Genomic DNA, 22,143 nt, shown 5'->3' with positions numbered 1-22,143 from the left:
ACAGCCTCCCACCCCCAATTCAAAAGCCCTCTGAAACAGTCAAGTCAAAGGAGCAGGTCAATGCCATTGATCAAGAGTAGGCTCCAGGCATCTTAGATGTGTGTGTTAGTTATTGGAGAGGCTCATCAACGCTCTTTCTTCCTATTTGTTCTCTGGTGGAGCTGAAGAGCTCTTGGCTTTGAAGCATAAAGGCCAAATATTTGGGAACCTGGTACTTCAGAAACTGCTTTTCTTGAGGAAGAGGTGCCACTGAATTTCCAATGAGCTAAGGTTTTCAAGCTAGCAGCCTATTATTTTCAAAAAGGAAGGTTTGTTTTGTTTATTTGGTTGGGTTTTTTTAATAGTTTCCATTTTTGAACTTATTGCCCTCTTTGGCTAAAGAATATGAAGTGGTCAGAGGTCGGAGAGGTGTCATTTAGGTCAGGGCTAATTAAACCACAGTCTTGTCTTTTTGTATTTTCATATTTGTGTATATTTTGATTTGTGCATTTTTTTCCTGTTCTATTTAAGGCTGTTACTTTAAGGAAGTCTAAATAAGATTTCCTGTCAGGAATGGTTTAGATATAGCTGATCCTGCCTTGGGGCAGAAGGATGCATTAGGCAACTTCTCAAGGTCCTTTTCAGGACCTTTTCCATGATTCTAGGCAGTTATGGAACAAAAGAATTCATAGTAAGTTGTGCTGCTTCTGCTGGTAGGATTTTGTTATAACATTTTAACACAGATATTTATAAAAGAAATAACAGCTAATTGTGGTGTAGTTACTGCTCCTGAGTATGACAAATGCTTCTTAAAATTAAAGAGGAAAACAACTGATGTTACATTTTTAGACTAACATCATGATATGGCTATGATTAATTTTTCTAGGAGCTTTGTGTTTTTTTATATCTGCTTAAGTGTATTAACATTTTAAAAGGTCAAAGGTAAGCTTTAAAATGGATGCCAAATTAAGATGGATGGGAGGAAAATGACATTTAGTTCTTGTTACTGCATATTGTTTGAATTTGACCAAAGGCAAAAACAAAACAAAGACACCTCCCACCCCCAACACACACACACCCCCCCCACACACACCCCCCCACACACCAACCACCTGACTTCCCTCCATACCTGCTCCAGCAAAACCTAATTCATGTAGACAGAACATCATCCTGGCAAAATCAATAGTCAAATGGCTTCATTTCCAGACAGTTCAAGTACCTCTTTGCAAAGTCTCATCTAACTAGTGTGAGCGGACTCTGTAAATAAATGGAGCTAAAATATTTATATTAGGAAAATATGGCTAATGTGAACCATAACCACATTATCATTTCCTGCCCTTGCTGTGTCTGAGATGATGATTTTGTCAGGGAAGGAACTGTACCCTCATTTGTATTCATACAGTTTCTGGCACATTGAGTCCTTCTGAAAACAAAAAATAAAATATAATGGAAATGATTCCTTCGCTTTCAGTGGGAACAGTGACGGAGTTGAAAGGGGGGCTGTAGAGGAACCACTCTGTGAATGTACTAATGGACAAGAAGAAGAAAACTCAAATCTCACACCCGCTCGTTCTTCCCGCTGAGGTTGGTGGTTCATCAGCCGGGCAGCAGCCAAAGTGAAGATGGAGGCTGCCTCCCACAGGCTGCCTCCTGCACCAGCCTGCACCTCCTTTGGCCCTGTATTTTATAGCAAAGCACATCCTTACTTCGTGCAGGCTGCAGAGGCTGTGCGGTGCTGGGAAGAGCCGTACCATGCCAGAGTCGGTTCTGACTTCGGTTTGTTTAAAGACAACTGTAAGTTGTTGCTATTGTAAAAGACCAAAACTGATACCTTTTTTCCAAAGGGGCAGGCTAGGAGGGGGTCAGTGCTGTGGTACTCGGGTTTTCCAAGCCTGTGGGCAGCTTCAGCCTCTTCACCGTTCGCCCTTCCTCAGCCGTGCTTGTACCTCGCTCCCCACCTGAAACCTGACTGAAGTGTTCACTTCAAAAAAGGAAAACATTACAGTACAAACAGCTGAACCCTCTCTTACAGGGGAAAAAGGCAACGTTGCCTCCAAGAGGAGACCATGCATCCTACAGTGCACAGGGTGCTGGAGTCAAATTTCCTCTGAGAATTCACCACCTCCCCCCTTTTTTTTTTTTTTTTTCCTACGCTGTACAACATAATCACTGTGAATTTAGTCCTTTTATTCTTGCTGGCGTTGTTTTTTTTTTTTTCCCCCCAGTAATTTTCCTCAGATCAGTACTATCTCTTTCCAAAACCAGGGGCCAAATATCTACCTCATTAGCTGTCAGTTCAAAATCACATGGGTTTTACTGGAGTGAAGTTTTGGCCCAGTATAAGTGGGCCAGTATAATTTTGATTTGTCTGCTCTAGCTGTGCAGTTGAGAACTGAGAAAAGGTAGTGCTGTTATTCTGGTAACTGTGCCTATGCAACTCGTTTTGGCAAGCAGTGCGCTGCTCCTGAGCCTAATGTATCAATGGAAAGATTCCCTTTGAATTCCATGCGCTCTGGGTCTGCATTTGACATCAAAAATGCTAAACACTGGAAGTGATGCCTTTCAAGAGAGAAAGTTGCAGTTCTCAATCTTTGCCCATAAACAAAGGCCTGAAATATGTCTGAGGTTAGAATAAGGAACAGTCAAACTCTTCCCCCTTTCCCCCCCCCCCCCCAAAAAAAAAATAGTAGGCTCTCCAAAGAATCCGGATTGGGGAGCTGAAAACATTGGCCACATGTTCTGGCAAAAAAAAAGGAGGAAAAAAATGTAAACTGCTGAAACATTTTTTTCAGTGTGAAAATGTCTTTTTCATTTAAAATTTGCTTGGGGTTTTTTTGGGGGGGGGGTTGATTTTTTTTTTTGATTTTTTTTTTTTTTTTCCCTCAAGACGTCACTGTCCTCAGAGTGGAACAAACAAGGCATTTTTATTTTTTTCCTTTTACCAAAAGACAAAATAAAAATAGTTCTTAAAATGCTCAACTCAAACATTTCCTTTTCATTTTTTTCAGCCTGGCCACCAGAGCAAACAATCTCATTATTTGCATAGCTCTAATTGCAGTGATTAAACAAACACAGCAAACATTGACCCTTCACAGAGCCTCATCCAAACCCCACAGCCAACTTAGTCTGTATATTTTTTTCAGCAGAGCAGCAAAGGAGGAGATTGGAGTGGCTTTATGCTAGAAAAAAAAAATGTCGTTTTTTTCTACTCTGTGATATACTGTCAGTTTAGAAGAAGAATAATTTTACCCCTTTTCTTGTTAGCAGATTCGGGGATATCACCATATTGTGAATCTAAAGGCAGTCAGATTTTGAATATCTTATTCATGTGTTACTCAGTTAAGTTGCAACCTCTGATGCTGTTATTAGAATAATGTGTGGGATTGATACTCTGTTAGTAGTACAGATATTAACATAAATGATTGAGGGGAAAAAAAAAAAGCACTTTGTTTTTGGTCAAGAAGATAGTAGTCACCCTAATACTGGGTTAAGTAAAATTTATCTGGCTGCAGTTCCATCAAATAGGAACAAACAATTTTTTGGACATTTTTTAATGACATTTATTTATAGCAGGTAGAGCACAGGCGGCTGCTATTTCTCAGCATGCTGGAAGAATGTTCTCCAGATGGTGCTTACTGTTTATGCTTTTATTCAGTTCACTTGAACACAGCAGCACTCTACACAAAACATGGAAAATTGGAAAATAAAAACAATTATGTTTTTACAAAGTGCCATGTTATTTGCTGAAATGTCTTATTTGACTGATGAGAGATGCTTCAGGGCAGCGTGGGGGATCATGCCTTTCACAAAAACACTGAGCCAGAGTCACCAAATGGATAACAGGCATCTCCCCAGCTTGAGAAGCATTCTCAATTCTTTCCCCAAAAGGTGGGTTTTAGCACAACTGCTAATGCTGCCCTCATATTTGTGGCCTCTTCTGCCTCCCTTTTTCCCTGGAGGGATTTGTGTGAATTTAGCAAAGGGGTTATAATAGCAGTATTCTTGCTGAATTTTCTGTGACTGTGCAGCTCTAAGGTGGGAAATGGGATTGGAAAGAAATGAGACAAAGCACTTTGTAAACCTTGTTTGTGCCATGTTTTCCATTGCCTTAAAAATTTTGATGAAAAATAAAGTATTAAGGCCTTCTGATGTTCTAGCTGAAAGCAGGGGCAAAACTCGGGCTGGTATCCGAAAGGGCAGACATGGTCCGTGATTTGTGTTTTTGTTACAGTAGTGAAAATGTATATCCAAATAATATCCAAATGGTGGACATTCTCTTGTAATTTTTTGTTATGTTTATTTTTGTAATATTTTGTTTTTGTTATAAAATTTTGTTATGTAATTTTTTGTTTTATCGGTCTACTTGCACAAAACACTTTCAAACTGGAAGCTTTAAACTTAAACAACTCAGAAGCTTACTTTTTTTTTTTTTGATTAAAAATACTTAGAAAAATATGGAAACTCTTATCTTTTTCCAGCTCTTTAAACAAAAATCCCAAATTATCAAAATGGATGTCAGCAAGCAGGGGGGGAAAAAAGTCATTCAATAAATATTTCTGGCTTCTGTTTTAAAAAAAAATATTCAGGACAATTTTTAAATCACAAAAACCATATCAATTTAAATCTTCAAATTGGAGATGATGGTTATTTCTTTGTAAACACAAGCTTTCAGTTTCCACCAAAATCTAGCTTAAAGCCAGCAATACTTTTAGTGAAATTAAATTTCAAGGAATTAATGTATAAACAGTTGTTCAACCAGTTTTCAGGATTTTTTAGCTTAATGGCAGGGCCGGACTGCACAGTGCTTCGATTTTTCTCTGTTGCCTGTTACCCAAGAGACAGGCCTTTTCCATCCAGAATTCTTGCTACATCAGCTACATGCTGTTTATCTTTCGTTGCTCCCTTGGCAGTTATTATTTCTTAATGTGTTAATTGTAGTTCCTGGACCCTAGTGTGTGAGCATGTGTAATATTTGCTGTAATGATGTGGACACATTCTGTATTCCTGGAATCTCGGAGAGAAAAATGTTATATACGTTCTGGGCACAGTACATCCAGTAAGAGGAACCAATTACAAGAATTCAAATAGCATAAAAAGAATAAAGAGGATGATTAGAAAGAGTACTTTTTTTTTTTTTTTTTGCTTATTCAGTTAGGATCCTTTCTCCTGCTCTTCGTTTGTGTGATATATATACATTTTTAATTAAAACTTGAATTATGTCACTTGCTTTCCACCTTTTAACAATATTTCACAGTGAATTCATTCCTAATAGCAAGTAGTCAGGGGTAAGGAATGACTTCGCTGAGCGATGGCGACTGTTAATTATTAAAAAGAATCCTATGGATTTAAAACAAATTAGAGCTCATTAAGCCTAGGTCTGTTTCCACACAGACCAGCTGACATGAAAAAGCCAGTGGAAAATTGCAGTTTTTAGCTGACACTTCCCTAGTAGGGAGGCACGCGTGCACGCAAGGGGTGCCTTTGCTATTTGGGCTCATGGCAGAGATGGCCAGCCTCTGATCTGCCAGGACAAGTGGTTCAGCCCGTGGCTCCCCAGCATCTTTCCCACTTTTCTTCCAGACCTCCTCTTACACAGGGCTGCCTCCCTTGATGCCACCACCCCTGTGCACAAAGAAGTCCCACCTCACTCCTGGGGACAGATGTTGGCAGGTGCCGTGGTGATTAGGCCCCCGAGCAATCCAGGTGGTAAGCCCAGCTGAAAGGATTGGCTGCTCCAGATTTAGGGGGAGAGGAGACATAGGAAAACACCTTCTCTTTTTCAGGAAGCATTTGACTTATACCGTGGGGCTCTCTTGCTGCAGCCAAGGGAAAAAATTGGCAGGATAGATCTGCTTACTCTCATTTACATAGGCTTGTTTGTCCTCCAGATTTGCCTGCGACTCCCGAGTTGTCTGTACCTAGAGGCCTCTTGTGGGACTTTTACAGAAAATACTGGGTGTTGACTTGATTGTTGGGGACTTAAATACTTAAATGTATGTAACCACATGATGTTTTTATGTGCTTTTCTGAAACTCTTTAAAGAGGCAATGAATGAGTGCATCCTCAGGAAAATCCTTATAAGGAGAGTAAAAGGTGGGCTATAAGCAGCATTCGGGAGTTTCATTTTACGTTCACAGGCATGCCATATATAGGGTTTGTTGTCTTGCTGAGACGTCCCTCGATTTTTTTTCTAACCTTACTGGGAGTGACACGCTCATACCAGGAGAAGAAACGCCCATTCTGCTGGACAGAAATCAGCAATAACATTTTGACATCTGTGCAACAGTTTAAAATGAATTATTCAGCGCATAGACTGCGTTATTTGAGCAGCTAGCACATCTCTGTCCCCTCGCTACTCTCAGTCCATTGTGGAGTTATCATCAATGCCAGTGGGAACTGAGTACAGGCACTGGGGTAAATTTTGGCCCATAGCCTGGAACAGCATTTGACTGCACCCCTGCAGAATATGATCGGAATAATCCGCTTTGCTGCCAGCAAAGACCTAAAGACAATGCCAGTCTGTTCCTTCTCTTGGAGTGTTTCAGACAAGTGCTGATCTTAAAAATTGAAGAAACCATTAATAGTTTTAACTGTTGAGGTTATGCTCTAAAGAGTGAAACTTGCCTGTAATATTAATGAAATCAATATATTTATATATGAATCTCTAGAAACTCTAAGCATCTATGGCCCACCAGACCCAGAGCACACACAAGCAGCAGAGGCAGGCCGTTCTCCAGATTCTACCAAGTCAAGAGGGTTAAAAATGAAGTGGTCAGCAATTAATATCAGAAAAGGAAATTCATGAGATCCATTAGGTAAGCAGCATCTCATTCAGAAAAATAAGGCAAACTGCTGTAAGAACACGCTTTGGGGAGCTGCAGATGGGGGACACGTAAGAAATACAGATCAGCTAAACTACAGTAAAAATTGGGTCAGTTCAAGACAGCCATTCAGGAGAGAACGTGGGCATCTATGTTTCTTTTAGCCTCCTAATTCAGCAAAGTGATCTGAATTAAAGCAGTGTCTGTGTTGTAAGATCCTAACATCTGTTAATTCATAAGATGCTAGTTCCCTATAGCTGCATTTCAGATATAAATGCAGAACACAGTGTGAAAATGTTCTGGTCAATGGGTTATTTTCATGTCATTGCATTCCATTAAAGACTATGGGGTATAGCCCTCCACTGATGTTTATTTAGTAGACAAAAATTTGGGAGCGCTTAAGTAATATTGCAGTGTGCAGCCAAGTCATCTACCTATCATTGTTAACGTTTTTCAGATCACTAACTTTAAAAAGTAGAAAAGCCTTCCCCAATTTTTAGTGTTCCCTTCCGTTTATATCTAATAATACCCTACAGTATAAGTGGCCCAGTGCTGTACTTGGAAAGGAAAGACATATTATCCAGGTAACTATAAAACAAATGACTAGTATATGTTAAAGTATACATTAAATCTTATGCAGGAGAGCATATCTATTGAGAAAAGACACTTAAGCATATAATGAAAGTTAAGCAAATCCTTATGTCCCCCTGAAGTTGGTAGAATTTAAGCATGTAGTTAGGCCTTTGTGAAATAAGGGCACATGTTCTGATCGTAACACTATAGCTGGAAGACTGCTGTTAAAGATTCTTGAGTGCTTGTGTGTGTATAACTTTATTAGCAGATTCCCCAGAGCTTTGCAATTAGCTGAAAGAAGTAAAATCAGGATAAATACCGTGCAGCCTTTGGTATTCAGGTATGGTTCAAGGGGTGGGAAGTTGCATACTCCTCTGTTATTTGACACCAGGAGTTCTGCGGTTAGCATTTCTCAAGGTGCGAGTTGGTGACTGGATTCATACTCGTCATGCAGTCAGCACCACGAGTGCGTATACACGTCTGATATTTTCATAGTAACTACATCTGTTTTAGCTTTTTATATGGGTGCCATTACCAAAGTGTCTGAACCTTGCCATCTTTGATCTACACACCATCACTACTCTCCCCTGGGGCAGAAAGGTATTATCCCCATTTGGCAGTGAGCAGTCCACGGCAGAGGATATGAACGTACATCTCCCAGTTCCCGTGCTAGAACCAGAAGCAGAGGAATATATCTTGCCAGTGTACATGTGAGGTGGAGAAGGGATATGCAGTAGACCTCTCCTGCAACCCCCCCCCCCCCAAAAAAAATCGGAACATGGTAAATAGCAGAAGTAATATATGTAGCTGAAGAAGGATGCATGTTTTTTATTGCCACTTGATTGGAAAGATGTGTGTAGTTTGTGAGTGTGCAGTTGCTCTGCTAGTATCAATAAAACCTTAATAGTTACATGATACCATTCTGTGATTTCTTCCCTTTTTTCCACATCCCCTTGTGAATATGTGTGTTTACAAGTGCAATTGTGTACTGCATACAACATATATGTACTGTAGGTGATTAATTAGATAGAAAGGGATTATAAAATCCTTTAGCAGCTACCTCCCGCATTATTTTTCAGCCTTTTTCAAAGTATTTAGAAAAGGATCTCTGAAATGCAGCACTTTCTTACTTGTACAAAATAATCAACATTGATTTTTCTTTATTTTGCTGAAACATGTTAATTCTTAAAATGGCTTCTCAACAGTCATTCCTAGATACGTTTAGTGACTGCAGTTTGGGTTAGCAACAACAACAGAAAAGGCTCTCCTTCATTTCCTTTATATGCACATTGTGCAGCTTTTCAAACAGTGTATCAAACAACACCGACTGGAAATTTCCAGGCCCGTTTCCTGTCTGGTGCATGCTCATAAAGCAAGATTGTCTGTACGGTACGTAGCTGCAGTACTGCAGAAAGTCGATAAAGAGCTGACCACCTCACCTCTATCAAAAGCAGTTGAGAAGCCCTGCCTCATCTGCCTTATTAAAACCACACTTGACTCCTGCAGAGAAACATAGCTGGAAACCCTGAAGAGAAGGAATAAAAAGGAAGCTGAAATTGCAGTGAGTACTGTACATCTAGGTCTTGCAGTAAGGTTAAGGAGTATTTATTGTAAAATAAAGCAAAAAGGCAGATTCATTAGAACATTGCTTTAAATGTAGGCATCTTACTTGAACTTCTGACTCTCCCACCTTCAGTATGACGCAGAGATAAGATGATTAGTTATTGCAGCAATGAGTAGATTTAAATAGCTCCCTAATGGATTTGTCTTTTACATTTAAATATAGGTTATGCGTATATATGTGTGTGTTTATGTAGTTAATCTTTGCAAGAAAAAGCGTGATGTGGGAATAGATACAAGAAGTAGAATTCATTCTGCAAAATGTATTTTAGTGTTTGTTTGAAAGGATGCTTATTATTTTTTTTCTTATATAGAAGTAATTGATTGATCGTTTTCCAAGCTTTCAGTAGTATCCAGCAGGAATCCCCACCCTCACCTTCACAGGGCCTGCTAGCTTTTTCTCACCTTGCAATGAAAAAAGAAAGAACTTTAACAGAAAGATCATTGCTTTAGCTTAATATTGTAAGATTTCAGAGATTGAATTTTCTGATAGTAATGAAATGAATCCTGAGTTGTGCCTTGAATTTCATTGCAGTTAATTTGATTTTTTTGAGATGCTCAACAAAGCTAGCCCATTAGCTTTAACCTCACATACTTTGGGTTTGTATGAAGTGATATTTACGTACAAACACATGGATTTATTTTATATATGTATGTATATATAACATGAAAATCTCTCTCTTGCAGTTCAGTTTTTTGTAACAATTACTATCAGTGAGTAGTTGCTAACTATGGAACTGTTGAAAACGGTATTCGATGTGTTGCTGACCATTAATCCCACTATGTTTATTGCTTTAGTGGTACAGGGTTAGTTTTCCTTTTCACGAGGAAGAATAATGCTGAACATCTTAGCAAAGAGACATGCACAAACTCTGTCCTGCAGCTTTAGCTGGTCCTCATTGATCTTAATAAGACTGATCATATGAAGAAGAGCGACTTGTGTCAGAAAGGACTTTTTGGCTGAAACTCTCAGTTTCTATTTATCCGATTTGCCTCTGCAGACTTGAGAGCGAAATGCTGCTGTTTTGCCAAGAAGCAATGACTGTGAGAGGTGGGACATTCTACAAGATGCTCCCAGCACTTTGCTTTCTTTCTTTACACGAGTTAATAAAATGGTGGAAGATGGGCTTTTATTTCTATATCTGTATCTCTCTATATATGCCCATCTTCCACAGTTATACACCATGTATGTGTGTATGTGTATTTTTTTTATATATGTATGTATGTTTATTATGTATCTATAAAAGCAGCTTTGGATAAGAAAGTATCTTATGATGTCAGGAAACTAGCAGCACAAGGCTGCAGGTAACTGGCAGTAGTGTTAAAACAGTCAATTGGGGAAAAACAGAAAGAGGATTCTGAAGCTGTGAGAAGATCGGTCACTCTGGGGGGAAAAAAATAAGGAGGTTACAATTTCCAGGACAAGGGATTAAGGGAGCCTGGGAGGGAGGAGATGAACGGCAGGGGCACACAAGTCGGGAGTGATACTTAAAGTTTTCCAGGCAGTGAGCAAAGGTTGAGCTGCAAAGGAGATAACTGCCGTGAGTTTGATCGTGGGAGGTCCTGTGAGCGGGGGAGTGTGAAATCTCAGCAGAAGCCAGGGAATATATGACATAGCGATGTGTAGGAGGGAAAGTGCCCATAGATGGGAAGAGGGTTGGACACATGGCTGGAGACAAGGCGTTTGGTCTGGATTCGTGCCACTGAAATAGGAGTCAGGCACTTGAGCGAGGAGCCAGCTTGCTCTAGCCCCTGGAGAGACTCCATCATCTTGGGAAAAGTGCCTGGAGGGGGTCCCTCCGCCGGCTGGGGACGGACCTGGGCGACCACACTCCTCACTTACACGCTTCTGGCCGCATGTAAGCGAATGGCTCCTGGCACGTACTCCGTACAGGGGCAAAACCACGGCGCACGCCAATCCCATCCCAAAACATGCGCCTTTAGCCCACTGGGGGAGGAACGCGAGCGCTCGGGCCGGGAGCGATGCAGGAGGACCCCGGTTTGGGCAGCCAGAGGAGCAGGGCAGGGGACCGTCATCCCGCCGAGCTGCCGGCCGCATGGGCTGGCCTCACCGAGGCGGCACGTGGCGGGGCCGGTGCGGCAACGGCAGGGCAAGAGGCAGCTCGCTCGCGGCCTTGCTGGAGCCTACTGAGCCGGAGCGAAGGTGTCTCCCCCGTTGGCTGCCGGGACAGGAGAGGTTTCATCGTTCTGAGCTTCCTGTTTTATGACTTTTTTTCAGTTCCTCTCTTTCCTTCGTGCTGCTTTCAGTGGCCGGGTCTGAAGGTGAGCTTCCCTATGAAGTTGGCAGCAGCAGAGGAAGGGAAAAACCATTAAAGCGAAGAACCGCTGACCACCTCAGCCGAGGAAAGCCCTGTAGCGCTGAAAGGCGAGGGAGGGGGCAGAAATTCGTCTCCTCTGTCATCGGGGAGGTGCTGACACACGGCTCCCAAGCAACGCGCCCCTACCAGAGCCTGTTAAAAACACGTGCTCCCGGCGCGGGCTTGCCCTGCGAAGCTGGCCGCGGGAACGAGGGGAAGGGGAGAGCCTGGGACAAATGCGTTTTTATCTGCATCCATAGGCTTATTCCTGTCAGCCCGCGCGCACTGAAGTGGGCGGAGGAGGGGATGGTGCCGCCAGCAGCACTAGGACTGCGCCGCTCCACGCGGCAGAGGTTGGTCGCAGGATTTAAGGCACGGTGCAGCTTCAGTACTGCGGCTAAGTTAGAATAAGTCAGAGGCACGGTGTCTTGACGATTCTCAGCCGATGCTAGCTAGAAAGGAAACAATTCTACGCATCAGCAATTTTTTGTGATTAATAATATTATCCTGCCTTAATTGAAAAATGGGCTGGGGCCCTTAAGAAAAAATTAAGCTGCAGGAATTAGTATCTAACCTCTTTATGATGAGCATATATTTTTACAGGCTGTGTATTGCTGTCAGTGCTTTTGGAAATAATAGTGCAATATATTGTAATAAAAAAGTGTCCCGTGTTGTTTGTAGTTGTATGGCACCGTTCTGTCTGGCTGACTTGACTTTAACGGCCTAAATGCTTGGGTAGAACCAGTGCGAGGACGCTGAAATCCTTCTAAAAGGAATTTATGTACAAACAGGAGCATGATGTGTAGGCTCCGAGCTCTACTATCAGTTGTTATTGCTGAGAGGTATTCACGGCGAGTTAATGCCAGACATAGCATTAGCGATTGTCAGCCTCAGTGCCTTTGTGGAAAGTCGGTAATAAAATAAGAGAGAGCTCCTGTTGGTGTGATTTTTTTTTTTTTTTTAAAACATCAGTGAATCATTTTGCATAGAAACTCGATTGTTGTTGGGAGGAGTTTGTGTAAGGGTCTTTGTGAACCACTTTCCCTACCTAAACAAAGCTTGAGAGGGAGAAAAAGACGATGCCGAAGGACAGGGAGATTTGTTATGCCTGGCAGAGAGCTGGCGGCGCGGCTCTGCCAAGGCTGGCCAGACAGCGCGCAGCGACAGCGGCACGCCTCAGAGGGCATGCCTTTGCCCTTCTGCCTACCCGCAGCCGGGCAACCCCGGGGGACAGGTCAAATTATGACTAAAAGGCGTAATACCCATTTCAGATATCTGGCCCTGGATCTTTGTCTAGGTCGAAGCAGCAGAAGGAAGCTGGACTTAAAGACCGTGAGAAGGTCTGGGCCCCTGATATGGACAATCGGGAACAAAATTAGATAAGTAAAATCCCTTTCAGGCATACTCTCCTTGCATCGTCTGTTTCCCACATACTGCTCAGAGGCCCATGGCTTCAGCAGCAAACAGGAAGAGCAGCTCGTGTTCAGAACGAAACGATATAAACGTAAGAGTTGTCCGTGTAATTTGTTAAAATACAAGCGCTTTATCCCTCTAGCCTAGAGCTGTTAAGTGCTCTCATCAGTTTAAATGTTGCTTACCTAAACATTTGAATATTATGAGTCAAATCTCCCTGGAAACCACCCAGTGAAAAATAAACGCGCTTGGAATCACTGCTGCTTTCAAGTTTCTCTGGCAGGCTGGGTGCAAGAAAGCTCTCCTTTTTCTCCCTCTTCCTAGGAGAGCTGCTGCTTTTACGTATTCGGTAAGCTCCAAGAGCTGGGCCTTTCGGAGGAAAGCAGCGCGAAACTCGTAACAGCCTCTTGACAGCTGGCAACACTGTGCCTTTACCAGTGCTCAGCCAGCAAGAAGAGAGTAAGGCTCAGGGAAAGCAACGCTCGGGCTGCGCTGTATTCCTCTGCCAGTAGCCTGCCCCCAGCTTGGGGTTGGGGAGTTTGAGTTGCTCGCCCCAGCGCTCAGCCAAGGTGCTAAGGTTGTCCCCCTGCTCGCCTTCTCCCCCAAGGACAGCCTCAGCCACCTTCCTTGGGCTGTCCCCTGTCCCAAAGGGGAGCCCACAGTCTTCCCCAGTTTCGCTGATGAAGCAACAGCGTGTTGGGCAGAGAAGGGTGATGGCAAGGAGGCACTGGCGCTTTCCTGTGGCCGTGCCAGATCCCTGTCTGTTGTGGATGTCTGCGCGGGTTGGCCCTGCTGCACCTTCACACCCATCCTCCGGTCTGTCTGAATTTGTAGCAAAGGTCTGTTTAGCTAATTTTCCTTTGTATTTCAGCCAGTGTTCCTATTAAAACAGACAATGAGGAAGCCTGCATTAATGTGCTTCCTTCCATGCCTCCCTCCTTTTCCCCCCTCCCGCCCCCATCCTCTTCGTCCCTAGAGGAAACGCTCATCTCTGCCAAGATCCTGGCTTGCAAAAGTAAACAATACGAAATTACAATAAAATGTTTTGATTTGCTGGATCTGACTTTCGGGAGCGGCACAACCCGGAGAATTATAAAAAGGATCTTCTATAGATAGCCAGTGTGAGAAAAAATAATCTTTCATTTTGAGTGTGTTTCAGATCCAAGCATTAGGGCAGCGTAGATGAAGAACAAGGGATTTCTTTGCCAAACCTTAAGGTTCTTAGGAGGTTTATATTGCAGCATCTGTCAACAGCTTTCTGTCTGATATCTGTCGGTGATTGGCCATTGCATAATCAGTGTCAATATTTGGGGCTTTGCGGGTGTGTGTATACGTGCTGTTGTTGCTTGATACTTAAACATTTGGTAGGATAGGAAAAGTCCTGGGAATGAAATATGCAAGCTGAAATTTGTTTCCTCTGGGGTTCTTCCAAATAATTCAGACTAAGGTGAACCTAAATGGAGGTGCAATCCCTGGGAGATGAGCTTCCTTGGATGCTTGCCAGTTTAGCAGGCTGGGTAATCTGCACTGTCATCAAGATTTGCGGATTAGCTTTAGTGAAGCTAGTTGGCTTTGACATTTCATTAGGGAAGTTTTCAGTAGTTTTTCATCCCTGGTCTTTACGTTGTAAAATATGGATGATGTAGTTTTGTTATCTTTACACCTTTTAACATTTGTACAAGTCAATACCAGGACTGCAAACATCTCTATCTGCTGAGAAATTTTAATTCATTGCTTGTTTATGAAAGACTAACTGGGTCAAAGGCTAATTTTGTAAAGGAACTGCTTTTCCCAATGATAACCAATAAATTTTCATCTGGTTAATGTTTAAGTTACCAAACTGTTATCTCCCAAAGAAAGGATAAAAGCAAATACTATTTATCCTATAATCTGCAAATATTTTGAGAAGTGAACCAGAATATCAATAAAATGGCTTAACATCACAGTCTCAAAAGAGTTTTTTAGGACATTTGTTTAAAAATCAAAATGTAAAATGTAGAGGAAAGAACTGTCCAAATGAGCAGGGAGTATATATGAGTGACAGTGTCGTAAATTGTCTAGAGGGTTCAAGGAACTGGGGAAGGACACTATGTCCTAAAGTCGCTTGTTCGCAGAGACATCTCTGCTGATAAGAGCCGGTGGTTGTTTGTGGTGACAGTGATCGAGGAGGACAAGGTAAAGGATCACCCTGCGAGCTTTTGCAGCGCTTTTCAGAAATCCGGATGTGGCCTGGTTTATTTATCATACCTGGAAGTGTTTTTTTAACACCCGCTGTAGCAAATGGGTGTATGCCCTTGGAGCTTCTTTTGCAATTTCCGTGTCCTCTCCCAACCTTTTTTACATTAATGCATCCACACACTCGTTGTTCTCCAGCTACTGTCCTGTCCCTTCAGCTGAGAGAAGATATGTCACAGATATGTCCCCACAGAGACTTACTGCTGCAATCCCCTGGGGACTCAAGTTGTGCAAGGCCATTGTTGAGGACAGGTAGACAAATGACTCATAGGCCAGCATGTCATTGACTGTACACTGTCGTCCTCTCTCCTCTTGCATACTTGGCATATTACTGATTCCAGTGAAGGGTTGCAGACTTCCCACAGAATAACCTATAACTCAAGGCTGATCTTGCCATCCGCCTTTCCTAGGTCCACGTGCACCTAAGAGCTCACCTGGTTCGATGCTGTTGCACTGGCTGCAGCCCTAAGCAGTTTTGTAGTTCTTCATGTTAAATGGTTATGTCGCCTTTTAGTTCTCTGAGGTATTGCTGAGTGTGCAAAACAGGTGCCAGGACCTTGGTCCCCTGCAGTGGCCACCCTGAAGTGGAAACTGTGATGTGGGGGACAGAGAGGAAAGTAAACAGGGCAAGACTTCTGGACAAGGCCAAGAGGGATTAGTTACGCAAGACAGGGGTGGGAGTGGGGATATGAAGCTCCATCTTGCAGAGGTGTGCTGGAGGAGGGAGCTCCTTGTTGCTCTTTGGCCATGTGTGACTCCTCACTTCTCCCTCCTCTCCTTTGCGGGTACTGGCGTGCATCCTTTACTCTCCGGTCAACGTCCTCTCCCATGGATGCTGTAGGTAACAGTCAGTGCATAGATTCTAGTTCCTGTGCTTCTGTTGCAAAGCCTCCGAAATGGTGAGTGAAAGGAAAGCTTAGTTAAAAAATTATTTATCATGCTCTACTCAGACAGAGAGAGAGAGGGGAAAAAAAAAAAAGAAATGTACTTAACATAAGTGTTAGATTGAATGTTTGGGCGTTTCAGTGATTTATCCATCAACTGTGTCATTGCAAACTCTTTGTGAAGTTACACCTTCATAGGTCTGGAATAAGAAGCGATTGAACTGAACTTTTACTGAGCAATTCTGCTTGAATTTATTTTTGTGAGAGAGGAGGGTACAATTAGCAGAAATATATGTTACGTAAAAGGCCAGGCATCTTGCAAATTCAGAGGTCTTGGTTTGGGATACAGCAATGTTTTTTAGCACGTATTCTTGTGACCTGAAAGATGGAAGAAGAGAATGTAAGTGGATGTGTGTGTGAGTGTGTGCACCTGTGCATGCGCGCACATGGATATACACAAACCTGCTGTTCTTGTAGAAGGTGAATATTCATTCTGGTTATCTGATTATTGATCTGAATTTAGAAAATAGCTTTCTGAGAGCCAGTATGTGCACTGTTATATTAACCAGCACAATGAAATCAGACAACCTTTCGGTCCTCAAATCGGAGTGCAGTATTTGCCATTCCAATTTCTGTGGTTATACTGAGCAAGCAACACTATCCAAAGAATTTTCTTACATCAAAGTAATAAATCTGAAAATCTGTATTGACTCTTCTTTGGCTGGTTCAGGCTCTTGTTAATTTGGGCCAAAGAATATTTGTGTTTGGTTGGTTTTTTTGACATCATTTTGTGGACTTTATTTCTCAGACTCTAGGCCTACTGTTAAATTTCATCAACCCTTGTCCATAAAGCTTGGGACATATTTGCCTTGCATGTTTACTGGCTTCACATTTTCTAATCATTTTTGCTGTTTTGCTGATTTGAGAATTTGAAGCACAAAGTAATTATAAGTAGGCCACAGGAAATTGTGGCTTCAAGGCAATGATAAGGAATTTCTTAATGGCTTAGTAAATGACAACATGCATCTGACGTTGGTTTTCAGTCAGCTCCAGACATTATTGCTTACGGATGGCTTCAGCATGATTTCTTTCCTTCTAGAAGACAAAGTGCAAGAGGATTTGTATGTAGAAGTGACTATAGATAGAAAGTAGGGTATTTTTCTTCAAGAGCCTTAAATGTTGCCCTCAATATATTTGTACTCAGTGAGAGCTCAACTTCTGTGATGTTAGCTGAGAGCAGTTTTGTAAATCATACTGTGGAAATGCCTTGAGACCCCACATAGAAACTTGCTTCTGTTGGCCAGCCACCTCCTTCAGGCCCTGAATCCAGAGTCGGACCTTCATACCCTGATGTTGGGGAGCCCATGGAAGTCTGTAAAAGGAGACCTGTTGGCATGACCTGGGTTTTTGCAGTGTGGCCAGGACACCTCTGGGACTATTCTGTGGCTCTGTTTCTTCAACTTTCAAAGTTATGGAGATATATCACTTTCTCGCTTGTGGTCAGAGACATTTTTCATCTGTGTTTGGCTACTCTTTCAGAAAGACCAATCGACATCCCTTAGTGGATCTTGCTTTTGCAAGCTAAGGAGATTGCACAAATCAGTACCTGTTTATTGCCATTCCGTCTATATCTTCCCCACCAAGGTGAGTTTTCTACCTCCCTCTATTTCAGGTGCTTCCTACAGCTTCCCTCACCTCATGCCTTCTGTCAGCAGCTCTCGGTTTCCTCAGTTCCCCCTCCATCTCTCCTACAACAGTCATGCATTTTCTTCTGATTCTTCGATGCCCAGAGCTGTTTGTGTGTTGGACCCTGTTGCACCATCTTCTCTTTTTGTAGCAGATGTCGTGTGTGTCCCCACAACTGGGTCCCCGAATCTCTGTGCCAGTGCCAGGCCGCCATGTGCTACCACTTCCTTCCATTACAGCTACTCTTAGGAATAGGTTGTGAAGAGTGTCAACGGAGATGACCTTTCTTAGGAGGATATGCAAAGGATGAGATGAATGGTAGTGTTCTGCTAGAAGGCGTCTAGTGACTGCTATCAAGTGGTCCTTTGATCTGGAGACAACCCAGAGGTCCTTGAAGTTCTGCAATACAGATGTCAGAAGCTCTGTATCCTAACCCTCTCTTTCTGCCCTTTGTTTCATTTTTTGAGACATGCAGCTGCTGTCAGTGGGACTGGTGTCTTAGCTACTTACAAAGTTGTCTGCGTTTCGGGAACTGATCCACTACAGGTCTCTGAAAATATTACACAAAGTTCCTACCAAGTTGAATGTGGGCTTTTGCACAACCTGCATGACCTAATATTAGCACAGAATGCATTTTTCTTTAAGGATCAGTAGCAGACTTCTGAGGTGCTTGAGGAAAAAGTGGTCATGCCTATGTGCACAAAGCCCAAACCTATATTTAATTATTTCTTAGAGCCATATTTTTAAGGAAAGGAGCTCCAGTGACTTCAGATCATCTGAAGAATCACATGGCAGATTGGTCTTATGAATATGCTAAGCGGTACTTGTGTTCAGACACTTGTTTTCACTGAGCAGCATGATGATCAGCTCTGCCTTAAAAATAGCTCCTTTTTTCTTTATTTTACCCCCAAATTTACTCCCTGACGGAAACTCTGCCTATCATGTTTAAAACAGATTTTCTTCGCTGTGTATATAGAGGAAGGTAAAGGAGGTGATAAATCTCTAAAAAACAGTTTGATAAAATAAATCTGCTCTAACTAAGGGGCCAGATAGTGAGTCTATTACTCATTCAGTGTCTTGATCTGTAACTGCCCCACTGACTGTAAGGCAACCACTGCTTCGGTATCACTAAATGTGCCAGAAGCTGGCTTCTTGTAATCAAACAGGAATGCCAAAGGCTAGAGCTGTAGATCACCACGTCCAGTAAATAGCTGGAGTACTGTCCATCAGCCAAAGATAGATTTGGAGAACTGAAAAAAAAATGTATTTCATCAACTGAAAAAAACATCTGCCATATATGAAAAAAAACTTAAGTAAAAACTTCAGGGTTTTTAGAGGTTATTACTTTCCTTTTCTTCCCCCCAGTAATTTGAGGAGAATCTATCATCCTTCCTATTTGTTTTTGACATGGGAAAGATGTTATAATTCACATTTCTTGTACTCTCTGTTAGCATCAGATTGATATCAGGATCAAAGTAGCAACTACGTGCTCATCCCTTTCCATGCTGTGTTGCTGCTGTTTGGAGCTGAAGAACAACTACAGATCACAGTAATATGATTCCTGTAACCTCGTGCTTTTGTGACACCAATACCCTGGTAATTGCAGGACAACTGCTAGCTTTCTGGAGCAGAAATTGCGGGCTAGATGAAGGCAGGTGCTGAGCATCCCACACTGCTGCCCAAGTCCTTGGCAGCGACAGCCCCTGGGGCCCGATGGGTAGCTCCAAGCACCGTGCAGCATCACACCTCTGGGAGCTGCAGGCTAGCAATGGCAAATGACAGCTATTGCTTTGCCTGCCCTCCTCCTTCGACCAGAAGAAGGAGAAAAGAGGAGGAAAGCTTTTGTTTCTGAGCGACGGACTCCTCTGGAAGAGGCTAGCGGGTGCAAAGCGGAAGCTTTCTGCTTGCAAATTGTCTCTGTTCCACAGCAGATAGACTTCAGCTAAAATAGTAATCTGTGAAGCTTTGAAGTCTGTTCATCTTCTGAGTCATTTCCATATCATCTGACTGACAGTGTGATGCTAAGGGATGTTGTTCTCATGTCACAAAGACACTTTTAGACTTTTAACTCACCGTGGCCTTTCAACCTCGTACGTCATTTCCTGCGTGAATGGTAGCTTCCCTCCCTCCCCCAACACCACCTTAACTGTTTTTTGCATTTTCCAAACGATATCTGTGAATGATATAGAAATGCACGAGGACTATGTTAGGTGCCTCTCCTGTCTTATGAATTTGTATGCGATCAATAGAAATTAGGGATATTATTTGGATCTTAATGGAAAGTATGAGAGCACGAGAGTAGCGCTATCAAAATGGGTTTCCTTCTCCCAGTCTCCCATAGTCAGCGCTATGTGGGAAAGAAATACAGCCTCTCTGGGCAATTTGGAATATAAACAGCTGTGCTCCAGCATGTCAATGGATCGCCATTATCAGAAATCAAATTCTTTTATGGCTTATGATTTTAAATGTTACCACTTCTTTTAAAAATCATCCTGATTTTCCGGTGCTCTCACTTCTCTTTCCTGTAACTGAAATTGCCAATTACATTAAATAGTTTGTGACAAAGAAGAAAAAAAAATTCCTTAAACCGCCTTCAAATGAAATCTGCCGAGTAATCTATTTTACTCTTGAATCAGTCCAAATACTGCAATGTGAAAGTATTCATATTTGAATATACCAAACAATATCATTCATTTGGTTTTAATTAAAGAAATTTTTCCTTTGCACCAGACTGATGCTAAACTGGATTCGCTAAATCTTCTTACACTGTAAGTAGCAGTGACCCAGATAAACACATTTTAAAAATGCAGCTACTGCAACTGGAGTATGCTTGCCTTTGTAAGATGCAGCAAGAGAAAGTCTAAAATAATTCTACAGATTATATTCTACTGTATTGTATCATTAAAAGCAGATTCATAGACTAATTTTAATTCTTTTAAATTACATGTACAAATCTGCATGAAAAGAGTGTTGCTTAGTTTGGAGGCATGCACTTGAAAGTTACAAAGATGCCTATGGGGGAAAAAAAAAAAACCTTTTCCCTTTTTCCCTTCCGTGTCTGTCCTTTTGCAGCATAAAAAAGGCCTTTTGGAAAAAGAGGGGTAGCTGTATTTAAGAATATATCATTATGCAGCCACATAAAATCAAGATCATACAGGCAACTATAGGGATTGCATTTCCTTTCTTCCCAGTGCCTGAGTTGGCAACTTTAGTGCCATTTTAACGTAGTGACCAGGATCTAGTCCCAGTCCAATGCAACCAGAGCCTACTACCCACCTAAATCCAAGGCTTAGAGGGGACACTGACCCTCACAGCTGTTGCGCGACACCTGTCCTCCATTGACTCTATCAAGGACATACGGCTTTGTTTACCTAGATTGAGGTAAACCCATCCTAGGGCCTAAACAATTTTGGTTGAACGGCACCAAACTGGATTCTACCCATTGTTTCAGATACTCGTTCCAGGTATTTTCTTCAAGAACAGGGGGTAGAAACAAATTCTGCTGTGTGCCAGCTGGCGCTCCTTGCCAGCAGTAGGAGAGCTGTGGCCAGCAGCCCCATAGCACAGTCTACTAGCACTTGAGCTAAAAGAGCAGCTAGCTGTTTTAACCGAGAAAGCTGTTATCCCTGCTTGATGAATTACTGGATTCAGCTGCTTCACTTTGTGATCCAAACCCCATCTCATCAGGTGTTCTTCGAGTGTTTCTCTGTCTACAAGTGAATGCTTTTCCTCTCTGACCCTTTTTTCTGCCCTTTCTTTGTGTGCATTAGCAATGTCCGGGACACTCACATAACAGCTTTGCTCTGACTTTGGAGCGTACTCAGTCCAACTATCTCTTTAAGCTCTGGTTACACATAACTACTACTCAAAGAATGAATGCTTTGACAAAAATCTCTTCTTAGAAAATGTTATCTTGGTCATAATCGGCATGTAAAAAACCTCCAGCCCTCAGTATGTTGTCGGTCGGGAGCTGTTAACGTTTGCATGCCTAGCTTGCTGTGGGGCTGGCACCCTGCTCCCAAGGGTCCCCGTGCAGGACTGGGGTCCATGTTTGTGGGAAGGGCTGTATGGCATCTCTCACACTCTATAACTTGCTCAAACACGGACATTTCCATTCCTTTTGTTTTGTGAATTTTTAGACCAAAATGTCAGCTCTGTTTACAGAAAGAAGAAATATACGCTATCAGGAACAATCCGATAATAAACAACCCTTAATTAGAGCGAGAGGCATAACGGGACCTAATCCCTCAGTGCCTGTTTAGACAATTAAACCAAAACAGTCAGCCTTCAGCGCCCCGCTTCCCGTGTCCTGAGACACGGCGCGCCGAGCTGCTCCTTTGGCTGATGATTCACGCGAGGGCCCTAGCTGTTGCACTGCTGCGGTCCCTGGCCCCGGGTGGTGCCCAGAGCCGGGACGCTGCTTCCAACCTGCTGTTGCTCGGCTGCCTCTGGGTGGCTGCTTTCATTCACCCCTTGACCGCTAGTTTAGAAGAAAAAGTTCATGCCAGACCAAATTGTCAGCGGAGGACAATTTATACTAGCTAAGGAGCCTGATCCTTGGATGCAAAGAATGCTTAAGGATTTGGGTTTTCTCTCTGATTGCCCTGTAGCTGA

At 42.6% G+C, this 22,143-nt stretch overlaps 1 protein-coding gene across 6 annotated transcripts in view; it reads left to right on the top strand.

Moving 5' to 3' along the window:
• RAI2 (retinoic acid induced 2) overlaps positions 1-22,143 on the top strand; it is a 45,631-nt gene that overhangs the window by 6,711 nt on the left and 16,777 nt on the right. Inside the window, exons 1-2 of one of the 6 annotated variants that reach the window (XR_011136273.1) lie at positions 8,836-8,934; positions 9,995-10,121. The exons of 3 other annotated variants lie outside the window; for them this stretch is intronic. Coding sequence is in view for 1 of the 3 variants with exons in the window: in XM_068918886.1 (XP_068774987.1) it covers positions 15,856-15,858 (3 nt within the window). In the remaining 2 variants the exon portion in view is untranslated. Of the gene's footprint in view, positions 1-8,835; positions 8,935-9,994; positions 10,122-15,633; positions 15,859-22,143 lie in introns of those variants that run through there. 2 more of the 6 variants (XR_011136274.1, XM_068918886.1) reach the window with 2 other exon arrangements.

The sequence above is a fragment of the Struthio camelus genome, chromosome 1 (genome assembly GCF_040807025.1).
Source record: "Struthio camelus isolate bStrCam1 chromosome 1, bStrCam1.hap1, whole genome shotgun sequence".
Taxonomy (NCBI): domain Eukaryota; kingdom Metazoa; phylum Chordata; class Aves; order Struthioniformes; family Struthionidae; genus Struthio; species Struthio camelus.
The sequence above is the reverse complement of the archived record's forward strand: the minus strand, read 5'-3'. Positions and strand labels throughout refer to the sequence as shown.